Source organism: Elaeis guineensis, chromosome 6, assembly GCF_000442705.2.
Source record: "Elaeis guineensis isolate ETL-2024a chromosome 6, EG11, whole genome shotgun sequence".
NCBI classification, from domain to species: domain Eukaryota; kingdom Viridiplantae; phylum Streptophyta; class Magnoliopsida; order Arecales; family Arecaceae; genus Elaeis; species Elaeis guineensis.
The window spans coordinates 131920459-131933426 of record NC_025998.2 but is presented as its reverse complement, the minus strand read 5'-3'; the positions used below and the strand labels follow the sequence as shown (position 1 = coordinate 131933426).

At 34.0% G+C, this 12968-nt stretch overlaps 1 protein-coding gene across 1 annotated transcript; it reads right to left on the bottom strand.

Moving 5' to 3' along the window:
- Positions 1-315: 315 nt before the first annotated feature.
- LOC105046449 (succinate--CoA ligase [ADP-forming] subunit alpha-2, mitochondrial) lies at positions 316-12076 on the bottom strand. The gene is made up of 7 exons (XM_010925041.4): positions 11774-12076; positions 9261-9470; positions 7592-7762; positions 7386-7509; positions 6622-6683; positions 3016-3097; positions 316-752 (listed from the first exon to the last, which is right to left on the bottom strand). Exons 1-7 carry the CDS (start codon positions 12005-12007, stop codon positions 613-615), a joined length of 1023 nt encoding a protein of 340 aa, XP_010923343.1. The 5' UTR covers positions 12008-12076; the 3' UTR covers positions 316-612.
- Between the last annotated feature and the right edge of the window lie 892 nt (positions 12077-12968).

Sequence of the window (12968 nt, the reverse complement as noted above, 5' to 3'; positions counted from 1 at the left end):
CAATGATTTCTATAATTTTATGAATGTTCTGTCATGGACTTCTTGCTGGACATAGATTGTGTTTCAATACGTGCTTTTTACCTGGTCTTTTTTCTACTAGAAATTAATCTTTGAACCACGATGCTTCTGCACCTCCAATGCAGGAAATCTCTCCGTGAAGGCAAGTTCTTTCACCTTGTTGAATCGCAGAGAAACACTATAATCTTATCCTAGAAATATGAATAGCTGTGTACGGTAGACTTGCAGTTAGATAGCATAAATTATATAAACAGGAAGATCCTTAAACAAATGGACGTCCAATTGAAAATTAGCTGATTGGATTCCAAATCAATAAACATGTATTGTGAAGCAATAAGCATGGAATGTGTACACTGAGAGGTTTCTGTTTAATTATTGGAAAATCGTCAGAGAAAAAAAAGAGACTCTGCTTGGATGGAAAAGAGAGCTAATTCCCGCAGGAAAATAAAACGAGAAGAACCAAATGTGAGCTGCTACCGCACGCTCAAAGCAGTAGTAAATTGAAGAGATCACTTCCTGACATTTCCAGGAGTATAATAATGGGGAAAAGATCATTTCCTGGTATTTCCAGGAGTATTATAATGGCAATGCCTCCTAATCCACTAGTCCATGTTGTTTGAAAACATCAAGCATAGCAACACCAATCTTGGCTGGGGACTCAACCACTGTTACGCCTGCTTCTCTGAGGGTCTTGATTTTGTCCTGTGCAGTACCCTTACCACCTGACACAATTGCTGCAAGAAACCAAAATTACACATTCAGCTTATAAACCGATCAAAGCTAGCATGAGCTGAATATCCATGAGTGATCAAACTATACGATCCATGATCCAGATGGGACAATCCCTCTTCTGGAGCAGAAATAGTAATGAGACATGGTCCAATTATATCAAGCTTCAAGAGAGTTGAATTCAGGGATTCAAACAAGTAATGTTGCAAAATAGAATTAAGCAGTGCATAGCTTGGAATGTCACTGTGCCAAATTTTGTTGTCAATCATCTGAAAAGAGCAACAATGTCATGTGCCCGACAAAATACTATAATAACAAAGAATCGAAGATCATAATGATTGTTTCACAGCTAAAGGGAGGTCTATCATAAGAAAGAATCAATGATGCTACTAGCATAAGCAAACCCGGCTGAAGCCTGACTACAGGAAAGCAATTCCTGCTAAGCCCTCAACCAGCTAAGGCATCCATTGGCATGGTGCTGCTGGAAGGGGCAAAAGAAAAAAAAAGAGCATCTGCCTTCCCACCTGCATCCAGGGACACTTAAACCAACATGACTTACAATGCTTGAGCCATCCCTACAATCTATAAGCACCTCCAATGAGCAAGTGGCAATTTTTCCATCTTTAAAGTGTAGTTTACATAGAATTGTTTTTAAAGACCACATTCGACAACTCTAAAATTTCAACATGCTAAGTACACATCAACATTTGGCTGAAGAAAATGTCATATCATAGTCACCTAGGCAGTTGGCATGAAAAAGTAAGAATAGGCTTTTTGCATGCTTGAGAGTTGCTCCTATCAGATGTATCTTTTATGTACAGAGGGCTTAGATAAAAGTTTGTGGTATTTGGAAAGAGAACTAGTTATTTGGCAGAGCTGATAGTGTTAATACATCTGAGCTGCTGTTTTTCCTGACCGATGCTTTCCAATGGTAGCTTATGCCCTTTGCTATTTTAATCCTATGTTTGGTTGGGGTCATGAGAGGGAGAATGGATAGGATTGGAATGATGGATAGCTTCCATCCACTTTTTGGTTTTAAAAAAAAAAAAAAAATCTTAAGAAGGTTGGATGAAAAGAAAGGATTGCCCATGCATCCTAGCTCGCTAATTTATATCTTCTCAAATTGGGAGAATGTAAGGAAGAATGGATAGAGCATGTAAAATATGGATTTCTACATTAATATAATTATCCCTCATTAATTTTTGGACAAAATTCTAATATTTCTTTACTTTTTTATTCATTTTATTTATATATATTTTTTATTTTATCTATATTATTTATCTTATACTATTAAATTTTATTACTAATTATTTTAATTTTAGTACATAATTTCTATAATTATAAGTAACTAACTAGAATTGTCTTCTAATTTTTATTAATATTCACCACTTTTAGTTAACTATTTGTATAAAAACAATCAAATATTTAAATTAAATTATAAATTAATTAGTTAAGTATATAATTAAAATATATAAATAAATTTATTCATATATAATAAATTTATTAAATTATTAATTAAATTAAATTAAATATTTATATAATTTTTGTATAATTGTAAATCATAAAAATTATATGTTTACATATTCCCATACTTCTTTAGTATAAATAAGTGTTATAAATTAATAATAATAATATTTTTTATCAAAAGATAGTTTAATAAAAATATCATACAAATATCATGAATCCTCCTCATTTCTCCTATATCAAATAGAGGAGGAAATTATTCCTATCTATCCTTCCATATTTTATCAAACACATTGGAGGATGGATGAATCTTTCATCCATTCTCTCCGTCATCCATCTTTCCTCCAATCCATACTTCATACCAAACAGAGGATAAATCATCGGCTTTGATAATGCTAAAACATAACCTTCAAAACTCAAGAAATCCTAAAAACTAGGGACGTCACTTTGAAAACCTTCCTGTTCAACCCCTCTAATCCATGTCATACATAAGTTCTTCATTTTTACTGTTCAGTATCTTTATAAGTTCTAAAATTTAGCTGAACAAATTGCAGTGATACTAAAAAAATTATTCCAAACCTGATCCCTCCTCTGCTCTATATCCATGATTTGAGGACTCTGAACATATCTATGCCGACCAAGTTTTACTAGTGCCCCCCAACCCGATTTTTTTTTTTTAAAGAAAGTCCACAAAAGAATAAAAAATCTTTGCAAATGGTTCAAAATAAGGCCCCTCTTTATAACTTCAAATACGAACTGCAAAGGGCAGACAAGAAGAGTTTATCAAGATGATATTGTACAGACCTCCTGCATGACCCATGCGACGACCTGGCGGTGCTGTAAGTCCAGCAATAAATGCAACAATAGGCTTCTCAGTTCCACTTTCCTGTTCAATTTAGAAAGAAATGAATGTGCAGCACGAAACATTTCCAAGCAGAGAAAATATGAAGCATTAGCAACATAAATGAAGAAATAAGTTGAAATACAATAAAACTACTGATAATTCCTGGTGCAATTGTTATGTTCAGTTAAGTTAAATCATGGTAACTGCAAACCTTAAATTCCATCTCCATTGATGATGTAAAAGAAAATAACTTATTGGCTATTAAGTTAAATTATAGTAACAGCAAACTTTAAATTCCATCTCCATTGATGATGTAAAAGAAAATAACCTATTGGCTAACATAGTTTGCTGATGTAATCTGACCAATTTCTCGATTTTAAATCATTTATAAGCATTTAAAACAATAATATAGAATGTTTAACAATCAGTAGATCACCAGTTGCTCTTATTTCTTTTAATCTGGCACATCATGAACCTAATAATTTTTAAGATAATGGTGCTTGGTTTTATCGACATTTATCTATCTCCTAATATCTATAACTTTGTAACCACACGTCTCGATCACCTCAACTAACATATTAATCCATGCAATGTTGTTATGTTGATGTCTTTTGAATATAAAACACTAAAAGCTGAAAGGGCATCTTTCGTTCCACAACAATCTGAAAGCTTTTCTCCCCTGACCCCCAAAATGTTAATATATGACCCCCAAGCCCACCTTCACCCCTCTCCTGGACCAAAAAGAAGAGCAGCTATTTTTTCCCATCTGTTTGTACAAGAGCTCTGAAATAAAAACTTTGGGCATCTCAGGCCATAGTGACAGCAAGGATGTAGTTTGCTCGTCCTCCAATTATAACTGCATTTCAAATTCTCCAATCCAGCTAAAGTTGATTTTTATGCAATTGTGCAAAGCTTTCTCAGCAATTCCACTTATGCATTCACCTTGTTCACATATCATCAGGTCATCAACTAATATACTATCATTTGCTTTCTGAATACAGTTAGTTAGACAAGCAGTTACAATTTCTAAAGAATAAAGGCTTAACATGGCTGATCTTCATACAGGCTTAGTAGTTACTACAATTACAAGGAAATTCAATAGTAGCCTCATAAATCTCCATTGACATCAGTATTCCCATTTTGTGCAGCTCTTCCTCCCCATTAGCCACAAAATTGCCCACATATCATAAGATGATATCTCCAGGTTAAGAAGACATAAAGCACAATCAGTTCTACATGCTTGTTCACACTCTCTCTTAACTTTCAACCTGACCTCTGGAACAATTTATTAGTTCTAACATTATCTTTTTCACGCAATCTGTTATATTACTTTTATTCTTATGACCAAAACCAAAAAAAACATTCAATGTTTGGCATTTCACTCATTCTCAAAATCCAATTTGATAGTCTACTACCATAATTTTCAACAATGGCATGTGAATAAGTAATGCCTATCCAACCAGCCATTTGAAAGCTTTCATTTCTTGACCAAAGAGAACTTGAGTCCCAAAACATTAAACGAGTAGGGACACATGTGATGGAGATGGGGAATAAATAAATCTGTGCAACATAGATATACTTGCAATAATAAGGTTCTAGTTTCAGAATTGAATTCTACAACAAAGAATTACAACAGAAATGGAAGCAAATAGAGTAATATTTTTAGACATACAATTCACTTCTGGAACTCTCAAGATCGATGAAAATACTGTTTATATGAAGCTGCTTGCAAAGCTTCATAATTATGGCTATGATAATGGTTATGTGAAAAAGCACAAAAATTTTTCACTTCCAAGGTATGCCCATTTTTGTGGTACAATGGAAGGTCATAAGACCTCAAGCATCAATAGAGTTTGACATAATATCATCGAGCAAACTGAGGCACAACAAATGGATATACAAGCGGTGCCCAAGAAACATCACTGAGAAAGCTAAGAATGAGACATTAAAATAAAATCTCATGAACCCAAGAAGAAAAATTCATAGGGCTGACAATGGGCTGGATATTATCCTACTGCATCTGTTTCCATATCTGGTTCAGATCAGATTTAGACAGAGATCCTTTTTGTCTGACCTGATTCGGATACGAACCCAAATACATACTCATGAATTTTGTTGGATATAGGATCCGGATCCTAATATCTGGTTAAAAAATAAAAAATAAAAACCACTTATATCAAGGAAAAAACCATTTATAAACCACCTGTACAAGGAATCGAGGGGAAACCTCTCAGTTGATTAGCAGCCACTTAGCCATGACAACATTCAATTTTGTTATGATCATGGTTTATTATACTTATTCAAAACTTGATAAAGTTACAAAATACAGTCATTTGACTGCGATATTTTATATCTCAATAATTAACTCTTTTCATAAAAAAATCGATCTTTTTTCCCTTTGATATAAAATGAAACATGAATAGCTTCATTTTATTCTTTATGATATCTTCAAAACCTTTTATTTAAAATATTTAAAAACATCAACAAGTTCAACATATTCCTATCTTGGTATATAATTTTTCTTACAAGTTCTTTAAAATAGGTAATTCATGATTCTTTTTATTTATGTCGCAATTAAAGAGTAATGATGGTGTTTAATATAAAAAATTTAATGCTTTGATATTATATATTTTATTTAAATAAATTTTAATTTTTATAATATGTTTTTAATATGAAATCTGGTTGGATCAGTAACCCAAATCATTGACCAAATCAGTTTCTTTGCAGGTTTAACAACTATGCGTTAGACCATTACCTGGTTATTGTGCATTGTGGCAATCTTAATCATGGATTTTGTTCCCATCCTTTATGATTATGTCATTTTATGTTAGTTATCATTGGTGAATTCCACTCAAAATCCGATTTATATTCGAATTGTACCCAATTTATATTCATTGGAGAAAACATATATATATATATATATATATATATATATATATATAAAACTAATCCCAACTTGTATCTATATCAGCTTAAAAAAATATCCATGGATATGCTTAATATCCAATTCATATCTGTATTTGTTTAGAACAAGTGTGGATACTAATTTTGGTATCCATTTAATATTTGTATTTGTATTCATATTCACTAAAAAATATGGATACAATTATACAAATATGAATATATCTGAATCTGATCCATTTTCAGCCCTAGATCCTTATGCTTTAAATATGCCATAAACAAACTAATTCTTTATGAGACCGGACTCAGTAATAAAAAAAAATAATGTTAACCAAAAAACAAATTTCCAACAACTAGTCATAACAAAAGAACACAAATGCAAACAAAAATGTGCAAAGTTGCAAATAGAACAGCAACATAATTATCTTCTATCTCATGCTTTTATAAAGCAAGGGAGAAAACTTTTCCATAACAAGCATAGCTGATAACTTCATCTACCTCTCTTTATCAATGACCTCTGGTTATAATATGTTTGTACAACACGAAATACTAAAAGATAAGGTAATAATTGTGGAGGAACATAATGAATCGCAAAAAAATATGAATATCTCCATTGTACCTCGTTCTTATAAAGTTTAACATAAAGCATTTCCAGCTTTACATACCCGTATTAAAGCTGCAGCATCCTCTTCTGCAGTACCACCAATCTCTCCGATAAGAACGATACCTGAAATACGGATGATGCAGGCAGCATTTGAAAGCAGGATAAGCAATCATATGTTAACAAGGCAATTATTCTACTTTCATTTAGATGCTGGAAATACATAGTCAAGCACATACTGTAAAAAAGGCTTAGCAGATAAAGGAGAAAATTCATTGAGAACATAATAATATCGCAATCTTTTAGAAAATAATGGCAGCACAACCATCAAGCAATATTGAACCCACTAGAACCAAAGAAATGTAAAAGAACATTTTATTCTGCATGTACATGTCTTTAGTTAAGTAAAGGGTCATTATGGGTGCAAGAATAAGGAAATCCATAGCATTAAATATTGATCATAGGTGGGCTTTAAACATAAATGAAGAGAAGACAATAACATTCATCCATGATCATTATTTATGAGTTAGTATGTTCTAGTGGTAATAGCTTAATCAATTAAAATAGCTGCAGCCTCTGGTCACATTCGAGCTTCAAAACATCATGAAGCGAAAAGACCATGAAAAACATCATATCCACCTCTGTATCACAAAAAGTGCAGCCCAGTGCATGAGGCTCCCACTGTTGCAGCACAAATATGATAGAATAGAATAGGAAGTAATGTGAATATGATGGATAGCTTACCAAACAACTATCAGGTGCTTGGATGGTTTTTAAAAAATAGATAAATATAGATGGGACATGACTTCAGACTTGTTAAAAGCTTACCTTCAGTTTGAGGATCATCAAGGAACCTGGTTACACAATCAACAAAATTTGTCCCATTGAAGGGGTCACCCCCAATACCTACACAAGTTGACTGTCCTAGACCAACAGCGGTTGTCTGAAAAACCTGCCATTAAGATACAAAGAGTAATTAGCTCTTATGAATCTTTCCTAGATGTTTAACATATTGACATAAGCTACGTTCATACCGCTTCATAAGTTAAGGTACCAGATCGAGATACAATCCCTATACGCCCTGGCTTGTGGATATAACCGGGCATTATTCCGATTTTACATTCTCCAGGCTTGATAATGCCAGGACAGTTTGGTCCAATAAGTCGAGTTTTTGATTGCTGGTTAAGAGCAGCCTTCACCCGAACCTGATATCCAAAACAGTCAGTATAGAGGCTATTTATAAGAAACAGAAACTCGTGATATAAGTTTCACCCATCTTAATGTGCAGACTGCCGTATTCATAATATGTTTTGCATTCTAATGTGATTACAATTGGATTTATTTAAGCATTTATTAAATGATTAAGAGATCTGATTTGCGACCCATACCTTAAATCAGCTACAGATATGAGATCAGAGATCCTAACTAAAAGAAAAGAAAAAAGTGCAAAAGTTTTATATTTTTAATGATATGTTTTGCATCCTAATGTGACTATCATTGGATTCATGTAAGCATTTATTAAATGATTAAGAGATCTGATTTGTGATCCATACCTTAAATCAGCTACAGATATAAGATCAGAGATTGTAACTAAAAGAAAAGAAACAAGTGCAAAAGTTTTATATTTTTAATGATATTTATAAAATTCATGTGCAGAAGTGCACTAATATAAAATATGTGCATACACTAATGAAGTAAAACTAAATCATCTGCAACATATGATATATATTTTCATGCACTTGTATTAGACAAACACAATGAAGTGTTTATTTGTCAAATCATATATTTCTGGACCACATGGCTCAAAAAATAAATAAATAAATAAAAATAACTGCACAAAAGATAGTTAAAATTTCTACGCAAACTATAGCCATAGTTTGACAATACTGTCATCCAATTCCAATAATGGAAATAAGTGAAAATGCTAAAACTATAAATGTTGGAGAAGACCATTGAAAATTAGCACAAATATTATGAATTTTAAGTTTCTAAAAGAAGGCAACTAAAAATTTTTAACATTGTTTATGATACTCGTGAACTAAAGAATTGAACCAAAACGACAGAAGTAAAGAAAATGACGAGCGCTTGGTATAAATAATCCAACAAACAATCACCATGAGTGATTCATTTTTATCCAGAACACTCATACAGCACATCTATGATTTATGAAAATGCAATAGGACATTAAGCACTATGCCATTGAATGAGGATAAGATATAGCTCAAAGCACCAAAGAATTTCAAAATAAAGAACATGCTGTAACCCCGGCTGATTGTGGTGTGATGAATGAAGCAAGAAAAAAAAAAACAGAATCATTGATTCTGGATGAACCATTTCCAGTCCACTTAAATGAATGTTAGCAGATTCTCATTTTATAACTCAAACAGGTTGCATGAAAAAGTTTCATGACATTGCAAACGAATATCTCCATGTATACTCAACGTACATGTGGATGTCTTGTTAATTTATGTACTCAATGCACCATGCCTTTTTTTCTTCTTCTCCCTTAAAGAAATATTTCTTATCGTCCTTTTGGAGGATACAAAAAGAGAAGAGGATGAACCATGGTAAATTACCAAAAGGAGCAAGAGATTTCTCCTATTTTTTTAGCAGGAAAAAAAAATCTAGCTATAGAATCCATACAAATAAATTTAAAAAAATTACAGCACATGGAATAAAAAAGTAAGAAGAATGCTTCAATACCATGTCATGCTGGGGAATTCCTTCGGTAATGCACACAACAAGATCTAATTCAGCTTCAAGTGCCTCCAGTATTGCAGCAGCAGCAAAAGGCGGAGGAACATATATAACTGATGCATTAGCTTTTGCCTCGGCCTTTGCTTCTGCTACTGTGTTAAACACTGGAAGACCCAAGTGTTCAGTTCCACCTTTCTTTGGTGTGACTCCACCAACCTGTCATAAGAAGACAGAAAGCTAAACTGAACTACACCACCATATCAAAAATCAAACACAACTTGATAAACTATTTTCTAAAATGCAAATGTTTTGGAATTTCATAATAAGTATGCAGAGCAAAGCATTATTGGTATTTAGCTACTAGAACTGTGGTAAAAATGAGGAACGAGGATTAGTGGTGGATCCAAGAATTTTGCTTTGTGGGGTCAATATAATAAAAGAAGTTGAAAAGCTGCAGAGGAAGAAAGAAGAAAGAAAAATAAAATAAAATATTATTTTTGAAAAAATAAAATATATAAAAAATGATAAATGTGTAATATCTTAAATATCCTTTATAATAAAATATTATAAAGGAGTACCGTAGTAAAATTCTAGATATTATTAAATGTTAAAATTATAATGACTAATCAAAAATTATTCTAATCATATATACTTGATATGAGTGAAAAAAAGGAAAAGACAGAAAAACTAAAAGAATGTTACAAAAAAAAAAAAAAACTAAAAGAGACATCCATAATTCAGGTTGAGAAAAGAGACAAGAAAACATATGATTTTCTATGGCATTTAGATTGATTAGGGCATAAAAACTAAATTGATGTGGGGTTTAAATGTAAGGGGTAGACGGATAGAGACCATGGGATTGGGATGGGGCATTAAAAGACAAATAGAGAAGTAATGAATAAAGAAAGAGAAAGAATGGAAGAGAGGGGAAGAGAGGTCAAAGTGGCATGAGAGAGGGAGAGAGAGATGTGATATGTGAGTCATTAAAGAGAGAGAATGTAGGCCAATAATTACTCTTTTCGCCTTTTGATGTGGTCCTTTTAGGGTATAAAAGCTAAATTGATGTGGAGTTAAATATAAGAGGTGGACGGATGGGGTTAGAGCAAGGTATTAAAGTACAAATAAAGAAGTAATTAATAAAGAAAGAGAGGGGAGAGGTCAAAGTGGTGTGAGAGAGGAAAAGAGGAAGAAAGAGATAGGACATGTAAGTCATTAAAAAGAGAGAATAGATCATAATTACTCTTTTGATGTGGTTTTTTTTTATCCTTTACTTCTTCAAAATTTTGTATGCCTATTAGTATGTGCGTGCGCGCACATATATGCCTAATGTTGTAGGGTCAATTTTGATTTTTTTCCACTAGTCAATATGATTTTTTTCTAGTAGTATATGTATATGGGGTCAATTTTTTTTGTGAGGTCAATTGACCCCACATTTTCTTATATGCATCTGCCAATGACGAGGATATTAGGACAGAGTGCACATAGATCAAATTCTGCAATCATCTTCAAGTACACCCCTCTTTTCGGCCATCAGCATCCTTTGGTAAGTGCATACAGTCTTAGCAACCATTGACAAGATGACTTGAAAATTTGTGCTACCATGCACAAATGCAAACTAGTAAAAGAGGTGGTGCAGTGACTGGATTTTTACTGAGGAATTCTTGAAGGAGTCGTCCTTATCTCATGAGATTATAAACCAGGATCTTAGAGTGGAAGAGCTCAACCTCCAGTGGAATGTAAACATTAAAAGAAAATTCAATTCATTATGAGGGCAAATAAGGCCAAGGATGGAGACTAGGACAACGGACCTCTCTCCTAATTGATATTACCTTTCTTCCTATAATCAACAATTTTTATTTTCTTGATTATGATATCTGAATATAAAACATGAACAAGAACAGTTTGATTGAATTGGGAATTCCATCACATGAAAAAAGAGGAACTGACAAATATGATTGCACGAAGGAAGGTTGATGCCAAGTTGACTTATTTTATTACAGCACGAAACCAATCCAGTTGAATAGGACGGGGAAGGATTCATGGAGCCAACTCCGAACCATTGAGAGAATGCTTGATCGCTATGACAATGGTAACGATCCATTCCATCGGTGACCGACTCAAAAGATAAACTAGGCAATGAATTGCATTACAGCATATCCTTGCTTTCGCTGACAGCCTAAATCCCTATAGACAAAACACTGAAGGAAAAACTCTGCAGAACATATTCAACCGCGAGCAGCTGCAGTGTTGGAACGATCCCTGCACTGATCTACAGCGAAGATTACCAAAATATTATGACATTCCACCTCGACGAATAAATCAAAAACAATCCATCTTGGAGATAAATTTGGAGAACAAATCATATGAAGCAAATCACTGAATATTAGAAAATAACCCACGATCAGATCCATCAAAAGGCAAAACCCATAAAAGAAAGCAGACTCATGGACACAAATCACCAGAACAAACCAGCGATCCACGAAATCGTCAAGGAAATAGAGAGAGGGGAAGGAACGAACCATCTTGGTGCCATACTCGATGGCTTGCTCGGTATGGAAGGTGCCGTTCTTGCCGGTGATCCCCTGGCATATGATGCGGGTGTTCTTGTCCACGAAGACGGCGGGCGCCGGGGGCGGCGCCGCCCCGAAGTGGCGGCGGGATTGGGAGGCTAGAGGAGAGGAGGCGGAGAGCTTGGGCTGGGATACGAGCTTGGAGGCGAGGGATCCGACCAGCTTCGCGGCCTGGCGAGACATGGCTAGGTGCTGTTTTCGCCCAAAAAACGCCGCAAACCTCCTTCCTCGGCTTTTCTCTCCTCTCTTTCTTCTCCTATCGAGTATTTATAGCACGGAGACCAGTCGCGAGGAACGAACGAACTCGGCCGCCGGTGTACATACTAATATGAATAATTGATAGGGGGTTTTACGAAAAAGTATATAGTTTAACGCGTGTTTTAAGAAGATACCGACAACATGGGACGTTTAAATTGAGCTTTGGCCGGTTTCCTCACCCACCAGAGGAACAGCAACAAACTTCCAAAATCATCTTGTTGTTGAGCCTTTAGACCCAAGATCTAGTTACGTTCCTAACAGGGTCGGTCCTGATATTTTTTAGACCTGAGACTAAATAAAAAAATAAAATTTTTTCTATTAAAAATTAACATATTTTAAATATTAATTATTATTAAAAAAATTAATTTATGTACAATAATTTTTTATAGATATATTCGTTAAGTAGCATATAAAATCCATCATTAATCTATATAATTATTTTTTTTATTATAATATTATAAAAAATTATTCTTGCACTCTATTGGAATATCAATACAGGGCTTGGGCCTGGGCCTGGGCCTGGGGCGGTCGCCCAATTCGACCTGCCCCAGGACCGGTCCTGGTTCATAATTTGCATTGCCTAAAAAATAGCTCTCCAAAATATGCTCATGGCACAGGAAAGCAACATGAGAGGGATGACTTGTATTTAATTTGGTCTAAGGCTAGACAAATATCGAGCATTTTTGGAGCTTCTTTTTCTATATTATAGTAGATAGAGAAAAGCTAGTGTTATTTCACGTTTCAATTGCTATGCTATTCTTTTTGAAAGAAATATGCTACATAACGTAAGAATGATAAATAAATCAAAAGATCTATTCATTCCTATCACATTGGTGGAGGTGAAAGGTGTAGAAATGATTAAAATAATCAGCACACTTATGCTTGT